General features: G+C 52.3%; 1 protein-coding gene across 1 annotated transcript in view; it reads left to right on the forward strand.

Moving 5' to 3' along the window:
• The first annotated feature begins 10942 nt into the window (after nucleotides 1-10942).
• Nucleotides 10943-12652, forward strand: part of LOC125439401 (PH domain leucine-rich repeat protein phosphatase 1-like) — a 108740-nt gene continuing 107030 nt past the window's right edge. Inside the window, exon 1 of the mRNA XM_048508507.1 lies at nucleotides 10943-12516. Within this exon, the coding sequence (XP_048364464.1) occupies nucleotides 11286-12516 (1231 nt within the window). The 5' untranslated portion in view covers nucleotides 10943-11285. The remainder of the gene's footprint in view (nucleotides 12517-12652) is intronic.

Consider the following 12652-nt stretch of genomic DNA (forward strand, 5'->3'; position numbering starts at 1 on the left):
TGCAATTCCAGGTGATCTCCAGCCACCACCTAGAGCAGACCTGGACATTATACGGCCCGCGGGCCACATCCGGCCTGCCGGATGACCCTGACTGGCCCCCCTGCCTTGCTGGGGAGCGAGGCGTCTTTGAAAGCCCCGCAGAAGCCGGCAACCAAGGCAACCGGCTTCTGCGGGGCTTTCAAAAGCACCAGTCGATGAAAAAAGTAGGTCAAGGGACTTAGGTCTCCCCACTTGCTTGATTGTCACAGTGGACAACTATGCAGGTAGGTTAAGCCTGTGATTCTTTGTGCCAAATAGTGTTGCATGCAGAACTGTTGCCACTGATTCCAAGTTGATCTGTGCAACTATCTGTCACATATCAGCCCCTATTATGCAGAATTGAGTTCAGCCTTTTGGCCCGGCCTTCTCTCCACAATATTTTCTGTTTCTTATGCGGCCCCATGGAAAAAATAATTGCCCACCCTTGACCTAGAGGTTGGCATCCCTAGCATACAAGAACCTCTGCCCATCATTCCTTGGCAGGGATAATTCATTGATTTACTTATTTAGATATTTCTGGCCTGCTTCCTCCCCAACGGGAACCCAAAGGGGATTAAAAGATGGTTCTCTCCTTCCCTATTTTATACTTGTAAAAGGCTTGTGAGGTGGATCATGTTGAAAGAGAGTGGATAAGCTAAACTCAGTCTAGAAACATAGCTGATATAGTGGCTAGAACTCTGGACTTAGGACTGGGGTACCAGGTTCACATTCTGCAGTGAAGTTAAGCGAGCTCATCGCTGGCCGCCGAACCGACCCAACGCGTTCTGTAGGGTGAGTTAACAGTGCAATCCGAAACAGAGTCCAACCACTCTAAGCCCATCGGTTTCTGTAGGCTGAACGGGTGTTGTTCTGTAAAAGAAAGAGGAGAAGACCACATCTCTTCCCTTAAGCTCCTTGTTCGGGGTAAAAATAAATAAATTAGATAAAATGCAGAAATAAAATTCAAAACACTAATGTTATATTACCTTAGCCCTACTCGTGTAAGTGAATAGACGAGATGCTAATAAATACAGATAAATAATAATTATAGCATGACATAAATGTAAACATGGGATAATATCAGGTAAATAACGGTGAATATATGCATACATAGTAATAATGAATAATCATGGCGTAAAGGCGAGTGAAAATATATGTTCATGAATACATGAATAAACGATAACCTGAATAATTGAAGGATTGGAACACCTTCCTTATGAGGAGAGGCTGCAGCGTTTGGGACTCTTTAGTTTGGAGAGGAGACGTCTGAGGGGGGATATGATTGAAGTCTATAAAATTATGCATGGGGTAGAAAATGTTGACAGAGGAATTGAGAATTTTTCTCTTTCTCCACAATACCTTACTAGAAACCAGGGGGCATTCATTGAAAATGCTGGGGGGAAGAATTAGGACTAATAGAAAGGAAACACTTCTTCACGCAACGTGTGATTGGTGTTTGGAATATGCTGCCACAGGAGGTGGTGATGGCCACTAACCTGGATAGCTTTAAAAAGGGCTTGGACAGATTTATGGAGGAGAAGTCGATCTATGGTTACCAATCTTGATCCTCCTCTTGATTCTCAGATTGCCAAATGCTCTAAGAGCAGACCAGGCTACCAGGAGCAGGTTAAGCTTAGGCAGAAGGCCATTGCTTTCACCTCCTGCATGTGAGCTCCCAAAGGCACCTGGTGGGCCACTGCGAGTAGCAGAGAGCTGGACTAGATGGACTCTGGTCTGATCCACCAGGCTAGTTCTTATGTTCTTAATAATTAATATTTAAGAGAACATGAACTCCATGAGAAAGGAGACATTAACGGACATCTACTTCTCTTCCTTCCTCTGCCTCTTAAAGGTAAGCCAGCTGCATTCTGGTCTATGAATCTGGAGGGTACATTACACGCTCCTCCCTCTTTCCCCTGCCTCTCTCCCACCCGACCACAGATGGATGTTGACCATCTTCTATTGAAGGAACAAACAAACGTATTGTAACAACTGCTTTTGGACACTGTTCTCCCGTGCTCTGTTTTTACCCTCACAACAACCTCGTGAGATAGGCTCTACCGTGACCTGTCCAAAGTCATCCGAAGAGTTTCCGTGGCAGAGGGGGGGGGGGGTTCAAACCTGGATCTCTCAGATCCTAATTGGACACTTTAACCACTACATCGGTTGGGAAGAATTTGTGATGAGGGAAGCACCCTTCCTTCTAGGGTTGAGAGCTCTGGGTGGGGAAACACCTGGAGATTTGGGGGGGTGGAGCCTGAGGAGGGCGGAGTTTGGGGAAGGGAGGGACTTCAATGGCCTATAATACCACATAGTCCACCTTCCAAAACAGCCACTTTCCCTAGAGCAGTGATGGCGAACCTTTTCGAGACCGAGTGCCCAAACTGCAACCCAAAACCCACTTATTTATCGCAAAGTGCCAACACGGGAATTTAACCTGAATACTGAGGTTTTCATTTAGAAAGAAATGGTTGGCTCTGAGGCATGCGTTACTTTGGAGTAAGCTTGGTGGTAGTTGTTGGCTTTGCTTTGAAGCAACCGTGATTCGAACGGGTGAATCACAACCCTAGGAGGGTTTACTCAGAAGCAAGCAACCAAGCTTACTCCCAGGTAAAGGATTGCGCTTTAGTTCTTTGTGTGAAAATCAGTGGGGTTTAACCGCACTTAACAGGGCGACCTACACTGCTTCCCCAAAACTAGGTCTTAGGTTTAATGCTAATAATTGAGCCCAGTGGCCCAGGACAGCCTAGATGTGTGTGTATGTGGGGGGGGGGGAATTTCCCCCCCCCCCACATGATGAACTCTGTGCATGCCCACAGAGAGGGCCCTGAGTGCCACTTCTGGCACCCGTGCCATAGGTTCGCCATCACTGCCCTAGAGGAATTGATGCCTGTTGCCTGGGGAGTGGTTGTAATAGTGGGAGATTTCCAGCCACTACCTGGAGCTTGGCAACACGACTTCCGTCCCATGCAAATGCCACTCCATTTCACACTGAAGTTCCAAGAGAAGCACAGGGTTCGGCCTTTACTCCTCGGAGGAGTGCAGTGGAGTGCAATCTTAGAACGGTTATCAGGAAATATCTTCCTCTCCCTCCTCTGCTTTTCTTTGTTGAAGTAACTATCAGTGCCGTGCTGAACCAAGGAGAGGCACGGCAGAGGAAGCAGCCCGAGGGTGTTGCGCTACCTCCAGCCACCCTGCAGGAATCACGTACACAGAGACTAAGAATACTCTGGAGGTTATTGCGAAACGTCGTGAAACAGCAAGAAGCCCAACTGAGAACAGTGTGCATTTAATTTCTGTAAATATTATTATTAACAAGCTGAAGTTAATTGTCTATAGCCATAAATGCTGGGAGCTTCTTGACCACCGTTGCGGTCCTTCATGAGAACATTTAGAATCAGGGAAGGATTTCGGGAACACCTGAAATCGAGAGTGGCCTGGGTATTTCCCTTCATGCATCTGTAAGTAAAAGAGCTACAGTCTCATTTCCACCCCACTTTCATAAATAATAACAGAGTATTCAGGGAAAGGGGGCAGAAAACTGTAGAAGAGGAAGAAGAGGAGGAAGAATAATAATAATTTGGATTTATACCCTGCTTTGTAAGGAGTCTCAGAGTGGCTTACAACTCCTTCCCATCCCCACAACAGACACCTTGTGAGGTAGATGGGGCTGAGAGAGTTCTGAGAGGACTGTGACTTGCCTAAGGCCACCCAGCAGGTCTCCTGTGGAGGAGCGGAGAAAACAAACCCTTTTCTCTAGAGTCCACTGCTCTTACATCCTGCTGGCAACCAAGGGATTGCTGAGGCTCTGAGTATGCATGGTGAGTCTGCTGGAATAGTAATCTCTGAGAGGTGTCAGTCGATATGACATGAGGAGAAGTAGATGTGACCTTGGGAGATCCACAGGACTGTATCTCAACTAGATGTTTCCACAGGTGCAGAGACTAGATCAGTGATGGTGAACCTTTTTGAGACCAAGTGCCCAAAATGCAACCCAACCCCCACTGATTTATCGCAAAGTGCCAACATGGCAATTTAACCTGAATACTGAGGTTTTCGTTTAGAAAAAATGGTTAGCTCCGAGGCGTGCAGTACTCAGGAGTAAGCTTGGTGGTAGTCGGTGGCTTTGCTTTGAAGCAATCGTGCAACTCTTCCAATGGGTGAATCATGCCCCTAGGAGGGTTTACTCAGAAGCAAGCCCCATTGCCAGCAACTGAGCTTACTCCCAGGGAAAGGATCGCGCTTTAGTTCTTCGCATGAAAATCAGTGGGGTTTAACAGCGCTTAACAGGGTTACCTGCACTGTTACTCCAAAACTAGGTCTTAGGTTTAATGCTACTAATCAAGCACAGCGGCACAGGCCAGCCTAGATGTGTGGGGGGTGCACTCTGTGGAAGGCTCTGAGTGCCACCTCTGGCACCTGTGCCATAGGTTCGCCACCACTGGACTAGATATTTGCATTGGTTCCTTCTCATGGAGGTCAAAAGTGCCTTCCTCGTATCCTGTTCTGGCAGTATACAGGGTCCCTGGAACAGGATTTGGGGGGGACATTTTGGAATACCATGGGGTGGGGACAAGAAAATTAGACTCTGTCAGCAGATGTCCTTATGCCCATGGAAACATTTGCTGGAATCCAAGCCATAAACACATTTCTGTGTTTTCCTCAAGATCAAATAGCTGATAGGTGGACTCAGAGGTGCCATGACGGGGGTGGGGGAGCAAACCCTTTCCCCCCACATTAGGTTGGATCGGTGGGGTGAGATTTGGCAAATGCTACAGTGGGGAAAGGGTGGACTTGCTCCCTCCTGTTTCAGGGCTCTGAACCAAATTGCTTCACGGCAGCTATAATTTGTTAAGGGACATCCCTTCAAAGGTTTGATTGATCAAGATAAAATAATTATACGCTGCACGATCTCTTTAGGCGCAACTGACAAAGCAATAAACGGCAAATGCATGAAACGTAATAAAGCCATAAAACAAAAATGCAGCCAGATCTGTCAGACCAGTTTCCCCCCCTCCTCCAAATGCCCTCCGAAGCAGCCGCATGTGAACAGAAACGAACAACAGGGCTTTCCGCATCCATTCTAGTTAAGCCATTCCAAAGGACCTGAACACAGAAAAGTCTGTGGCCAAACGGAGAGTCCTGACTCGAGAGGGCGCTACAAGAGGAAGCCGTCTAAAAGATGCAGCTGGGGCATGAGAGCATATCCAGGGATGGAAGGTATCAGTAAATATGAGCGCCCAGGCCACGAAAGGCTTCAAAGGTGATAACCAGCATTTTGAGTTGAACCTGGCAGCAAATAGTGTAGATGCTGTAGAAGAAGAAGAAGAAGAAGAAGAAGAAGAGGAGGAGGAGGAGTTTGGATTTATATCCCCCCTTTCTCTCCTGCAGGAGACTCAAAGGGGCTTACAATCTCCTTGCCCTTCCCCCCTCACAACAAACACCCTGTGAGGTGGGTGGGGCTGAGAGAGCTCCGAGAAGCTGTGACTAGCTCAAGGTCACCCAGCTGGCGTGTGTGGGAGTGTACAGGCTAATCTGTAGCACTGAAGTCATGTGTTTTAGGGTTGCCAGCTCTGTGTTGGGAAATACCTGGGGATTTGGGTGGGGGTGTTGGACCCTGGGAAGGGCAGGGTTAGGCAAAGGGAGAGACTTCAGCTCTACTTAATACCAGAGTCCACCCACCAAGGGAGCTGTTCTCTCCACGGGAGCCGATCTTGGTAATATGAAAATCAATTGCAATATCAGGAGATCTTCAGATATTACCTGGAGGTTGGTAACCCTTTATGCCTTCCAAGTGGCTGACCCTCTAGAGCAGCATTTCTCAAAGGGTGGGTCGTGACCCGGCACTGGGTTACGAAAGCAAAATGCTGGGTCACCTAATGTCCAGGGCTGGGGCTGACCACCCCACCCCCGTCCTTGCTCGGAGGGCACCACCCACCTGGAGTTAGACCAGCCGGGATGATACGGCAGCTTCGAGGCTCCTCTCTGGCCAGCCGACCACCCAAAAAGGGGCTGGGGACGGAGCCGCAGCTCACAGCAGACGCTGGTACTACAAGGGAGGTGGGGGCAGAAGCGGCACTCTGGGGAGCCTCCCTGATGCTGCCACATTAGTGTGACCAGACGTCCCGCTTTTGGCGGGACAGTCCCGCTTTTAACCAATTTGTCCCGTGGGGTTTTTTAAACGTCCTGATTTTTGGAAGGCTGCCGCACTGCCTTCTGGGGCGCTCCCGGTGACAGGGCGGGAAACCGGGGAGCGCCCCAGAAGGCAGTGTGCTCCTGCAGCTGCGTGCGCGCGCGTCCCGCTTTAAAAAGGTGAAAATCTGGTCACCTTATGCCACATGCATATGAGGCACGGCGCAGGGCTAGGTTTGTCCCTGCTGAGTCAGCACGGGCAGACGTGTGGCAGGGTGATATTCAAATTCCTTTTATTTTACTAATAAATGGGCCATAACATTTTTAGTGGGTCACAGAGGAGAGATATTAAAATAACTGGGCCATGGGAAAAAAAAGTTTGGGAAACGCTGCTAGAGGAACCTTGCTACAGCCCTGTGTACTGACCAGAACATCTGTGACTTCTTCAAAGGCAGCCCCAGGTACAGAATGTTGCTGTACTCCGGTCCGGAGGCGATAGTAGTGTGGATCACCGAGGCTATGTCAGTGGAGTGTAAATAAAGGGCCAGTTTGTGAACCAAATACCATTGAATAAAGGCACCTTTTGGGGAAACACCAACCTGTTTATCCATCAACAAGGCTGCATCCAAGAACTCCCCAAGGTCTTCACTTGATGTACCAAAGAAATGCTCAACCCCATCTAAGGGTTGTAAACATTACTGTGTGGATTAGGCTTCAGTTTGTTCATCCTCAGCCATTTGAAAGCAGCGTCCACACAAGTGATGGTGAACCTTTTGGGCTTGGCGGGTAAAAAATTCAGAAGATGCCTAACTTGGCTGGCGTGTCACCCACCTCACCCCCCCCCCCCACCGAACAAAAGAGAAACAATTCTTTACATATTCATTGATTTAAAAAAAATACAGTCCAATCAAGTGTGGTTCTATGCATTATATAAAGAAATGCAAAATCATTACAAAAATGACTCAAACAGGGAAAATAGTTGCTGCTCCGATCGGCACATCCAGTGGCTACTGGCTTAAGATGGCCCCAAGCCTGGCTGAGGCTAGAACAGGGGTGTCCAACTCCGGTGCCCAAGATGTTCATGGACTACGATTCCCATCAGCCCCTGCCAGCATGGCCAATTTGGCCACGCTGACGAGGCTGATGGGAATCGTAGTCCATGAACATCTGGGGCACTGGAGTTGGACACCCCTGTGCTAGAGCAAACTGAACACACAGCTGATCTTCCTCTACTTTTATACTGTTGGTTTCAAGCCCACTCACCCCCCTCGCAAGCTTCACCTCCAGTCAGGTGGAGCTTGGGAGGTGGAGGCAACAGTATAAATGTAGAGGGGGAGCAGCTGTGCGCTCAGTCTGAGCCTGGTCTCAGCGATGCTTGGATCCAACTCTAAGCAGCTTAGAACTGGATCCAAGCCCAGCTCATGCCAGGCTCAAACAGGCCCTTGGTCCTCTGATCTCCACACGGAGATCTGGCGTGGTTGGCCTCACACCCAAACTACACATTGGAGATGGAAGTGGGGCACTCCCAACCTCCACCCAGTGGGGGAGTCCTGCTTGCTGGTGCTAACTTGTGATCTCCAATGGGGTGTGGCTCGCCCTGGACACCATTTTAACAAAATATGCCCCTGGTCTGCCATCATTGCTCCAGACCAGTGTTTCCCAACCTTTTCGAGGTCAGGGTACCCTTGACCTCACTCTTCATATCTCACGGTACCCCTGCCGCCACCCTCCACCTTCCCCTCCCATTGCCCCTGCTTGCCACACACCCCACCTTCCCCTCCCAGGGTGAAGGGAAGCACTGGGGGTGGTGGTGGTTGCTGACCTTGTGGTAGGCCCTGCCCCATGGGCCAGCTCCATGTCCTTGCTGGCGCCGGTGGGAGACACCACAAAAATGAGGGGGGGGGCGGTAGTGTTGCTGCGGTACCCCTGGGACATGCTCATGGCACCCCAGGGGATCACGGAACCCTGGTTGAGAATGGCTGCTCCAGACACTGGCCAAAGCCTTCTACCGTGGTTTCTGGGGGCTGAAGTAATGAAATCTATAGCCACTAGTGGCAAAGCCCATTTCCTCCGCCTGTTGTTCGTCATTCACTGCACACTGCCTGATAAATCAAGACCAGCAAATCTTTCCAGCAGGGGGAGAATGTGTGTGTGTGTGTGTGGGGGGGGGTGTTGCCTGGGCTGGCAGTGTTCTCTAACAGATGCTGGTGGCCACATGCTCTGCACCAGCTCCGTGCTGCTGCTGGTTGGCGGGCCAGAGTGGTTTGTGGGAGTGGGGGGAGGGTGGGGGGGGGGAAAGGTTCTCATGGGTGGAAGAGTGGTGGCTGGCCCCATGGGAAGGGCTGCATCCCTGTGCTCTGGGCAACAGGCTGGGAGGACATTCCATCCTTTAGCACTTTATTATTGGTACTATCATGGGCCATCTGGCCTATTGATGACAACCTACTCTGAAGTTCCAAATGGTCTTGGTCAGAGGTTTAACATAAAAGGTTAAAGAAGACTGGAGCACCCCACAAAACATGTCCCAACCAGCTGACTCTGTCTATGGATACTTTTGGTTTCCCACCAACAAAAAATGAATGAAACTATTGGAGGGCTGTCTGATGCTAAACTCTGGGATTTCCTGACCTCATGTCTGCTCGGCCTTTCTGAGAGCCATAGAAGCTGCAGGGAGGGCAAAACGCAATGTTTATTGTATGGCAATCCCAGGAATTTGTTTGGTTCTGGATGGTTTTTTTAACAGCACTTACTTAGAGGCCTTTAACTTGCTATTTCTAAATCCACAATTTTCACCTCCTTTTATATTCTTCTTATATTTAATTACTGTACATAAGTAATTTAAGTACTGTTAAAACTCTGGTTTCTTAGACTGCAATCCTACTCCCTTTTCCAAACCTTCCTCATGTTCTGAGTTCTATGCCAGGTGAGATTATTGAATGAATGTATAAGAGCATCCATGAATTGTACAAAACAAAGGCAAACACAAAAAAATCCTGATGTCAATTTCGGTTTCAGTTGATCTTGGACTTCTCTGCTAGGACTGCCCAGATATTCACATGTATTTCATTTATTTAACAACTTTCATAGCCTGCCTTTCCTGCAAGGAGATCACAGTGGTGTGATGTCATTTGACCTTCTCCATCTTATCTTCCCAACAACCCTATGAATTAGATTAGCTTGAGAGAGTGTGAAGAGCCCAAGGTTTCCCAAGGAGTTTGGGGGCAGTGTGGGGAACTGGACCTCCCAGATTTTGAGAGCTGCTTCACCACGCAGAACATTAATTTGGGATTGCACTGGATGCAGGTAGAAAACTTCTCCCAGGTGCCCTAAGAATGCTTAATCTGGGGGAAACTCACTTGCTCTCAGGGCCAAATCAAGGTTGGTGTCTGTAGGGATTTTTTTTGTAAACCAGCTGTCGTGGGACTGCAGTTTTAAGAATAAATTATATTCATGGAAGTAAGCCACACTGAATCAAATTAGACATACTTTGGATTGCTCTTACCTTTTTTTTTTTGAACGGGAGATATAGTTCAGTTTTCACCTGCTTTACACCTGAGAGCCAGCATGGTGTAGTGGTTAAGAGTGTCGAATGAATATCTGGGGAACCCAGGTTCAAATTCCCACTCTTCCACGGAAGCTCGCTGTGGGCCAGTCACACTCTTTCAGCCTAACCTACTTTACAGGGTTGTTGGGAAGATAAAATGCAGAGAATTATGTAAGCCAATTTAGAGTTCTATTGGAGGGAAAGTTGGACTTTATATTGATAAAATGGGAAAAATACACAGTGGTGTTAGAAAAATAGCTGCCTTCCATCAAAGGAGTCTACCACATGTGTTTCTGCAACTCAGTTTGGGGTTTGCCCTTGAAGGAAGGCCAGGCCAAAGAAGAAACTGATGGGCAACTTCCTTGGCCCTGGCTAGCCGGATCTTGGAACCTAAGCCCTGGTTAATATTTGGTTGGGAGACCACCAAGGAATTCCAGAGTTGCGACACAAAGAGGGAAGCAATGGCAAACCACCTCCGTTTTGCTTTCTTTGAAAACCCTTTGGGATTGCCATAAATTGGCTGCGACTGGGTGGCACTTTGCACATAACGAGAATCCTTTTTGTTATCATTTTTGCCCACGTTTATTCATTTTTATGTGTTTGCCCACGTTTATTCAGGTTTAACATTCGTTTCCTTCTCTATAACTCCTTGTCGATAAAATAAAGTTTTGTTTTTTTTTAAAAAAAGAGAGAGAGAATCCTCCTTTCTTTTGTCAGGTCCCAGCATCACTTCCTTCCTCGCTGAAACTCCTGGGATTTAAGCGATTCCTGCTCTGGGATGGGAACAAACCTACATCCCCCGATGACTATTATTAACCTGACATCACTTTCAGCCAAGGGAACTGGAACCAAACTCCTTGGACTTGTGCAAATGCACTGCCGTTGCCAAGAAGCCTGCCAAGTGACGCTCGCGCAGCCCCTCTGCAAAAGTGAGGAAAGGGCAAGCATTAAGACAGATGGGAGGGTCAGAAAAAAAACATGCTTCACTGTGCGCAGGCGCAGCAGCAAAGACGAAGGCGTTCGAGCAGAGGTAAAAGAAGGTAGCCAGATGCCTTATGGGATGCAGCTGCAAGATGCCTTATGGGATGCGTAGTCCACGCGCGACAAGACTGCACCAGAAGAGCGGAGTGGCGGGACTACGCCTCCCGGTATGCTCGCGCGTCTTCTCCTTGAGGCGCCCATCATGGCGGGTTTGTTTACGCCTCGAGCCCCGCCCCTCGCGTGGGATGGCGTCACCCTCTCATGAATATTGAGCGGCGTTGCTAGGAGAAGGAAGACGTAAAATAATAAAAAAAAGAGGACGCCCCAGCGCCGAGGCCTAGTTCGATTAATATTCATAAGGAGCCTCCCAAGGAGAGGGCCAGTGGGAGGGGAGAGCGCGAAGGCGGCAGCGGAGGGGGCGGCGGCGGCTGTTTCTGCCTCTCGTCTCTCCCCCGCCCTCAGTCCTTCATGGCGCTGGCCGGCAGGGCGGCCGCGGCAGCTGCGCGGTGGCGGCGGAGGCGCTGAGCCGGATGGAAGGCGGCTGCCGGCGGCGGCCCCATAATCGCGCGCCCCGCCCCTCGTGGAACGCCGCGCGCCCCAACGTTCGGCGATGGAAGCTGCGCGGGCGGCCCCCCCGGGAGGCAGAGCGGCGCCGCGGCCGGCCAAGGGGGACGCCCGCCAAGCAGCAGCAGCCCAGCAGATCCAGCAGCAGCCCCAGACCCAGCAGAGGCGGCGGCGGAGGCGCGCGGCAGACGGAGCTCCGCTGGCGGCCCCCGGGGCTCCCGCCGCCACCATGACGACGACGACGGCGGCGGCCCCTTCACTGCTGGCGCGCCGGGGGCGGCTGAAGAGGGACCCCCCCGCGGCCGCCGCCGCCGCCGCCCCCCGCAGCCTGGACCGGCGCGCGCTGCTGCTGCTCCATCCGCCGCCGCCGCCGCCGCCGCGCCACCTCCAGCCCCTGCAGGCGCCCGAGCGCGACTGGGTGCGGCGGGACCTCCAGCGCGGCTGCGTCCATGTCCTCTGCTGCCGCCACCGGCACCCCCAGCAGCACCCCCAGCACCGAGGGGGCGGAGGCGGGTGCTGCTCGCTGCGCCCGGTCCTCTGCACCCTGGAGACGCCCGCCGCCCAGGTCGCCGCCCGGCTCCTCCAGCGCGGAGCCCACGCAGGCGGCGCCCTCCGGGTGGTGGGCAAGGACGCGGCGGCCGGAGAAGGAGAAGACGGGGAAGCGCCGCCCGCCGCCCCCTCGCCCTCGCCCTCGCCCGCCGGCAGCCTCAGCCTGAGTCCGGTCCGGAGGCCGCGGAACCGTCGGGGCCGCCCCCGCCCTGCCCACCCCCATCCCCACGCCGGCGGGGCAGCAGCAGCAGCAATCGCGGCGCCCCCCGAGGGCAGCCCCGGCCGGGCCAGCAGCCAGCTCTACCTGTCGGGGCCGCCGCTGTCGTGCCCGTCGCTGCTGGGCGCCTCCGACCCCGAGAGCTCCTCCGACCGCCTCCTCGCCGCCGCCTCCTCCTCGGCATCGGCCTCCTCGTCCGACGAGCTGGAGGAGGAAGGGGACGAAGAGGAGGAGGAGGAGGAAGAGGAGGAGGAGGGGAGCGGGGCCGGAGAGCCCCCCGGGAAGGACCCTGGAGGGGGAGGCCGGGCGGAGGAGGCCGGGGAAGACGCCGACGCCGGCCCGGCGCTCTACGTGCAGCTCCCCGGCGAGCCGGCGCGGCGGCTGGAGGCCCACGAGAAGCCGCTGCAGCTGCAGCACGACTACCTGGCGCAGCTGGGCCTCCGCGACCCGTGGCGGCTGCAGGACGAGGGCCTCGACGCCGAGACCGGCTGCCTCATCCGCTTCTATGCAGGTGCGTCGCCCAGTGGCCACCTCCAGGGCGGGGGGGGGGGGCTCCGGGAGATCTGAGCAGGGGCGCGCGGGGAAGCAGTGGTTCCCAGTCTGGGGTGTGCGCCAGAGAGTTTGGGGGCGCCCGGGAAAACAACCCC

The sequence above is a fragment of the Sphaerodactylus townsendi genome, linkage group LG09, assembly GCF_021028975.2.
Source record: "Sphaerodactylus townsendi isolate TG3544 linkage group LG09, MPM_Stown_v2.3, whole genome shotgun sequence".
NCBI lineage: Eukaryota > Metazoa > Chordata > Lepidosauria > Squamata > Sphaerodactylidae > Sphaerodactylus > Sphaerodactylus townsendi.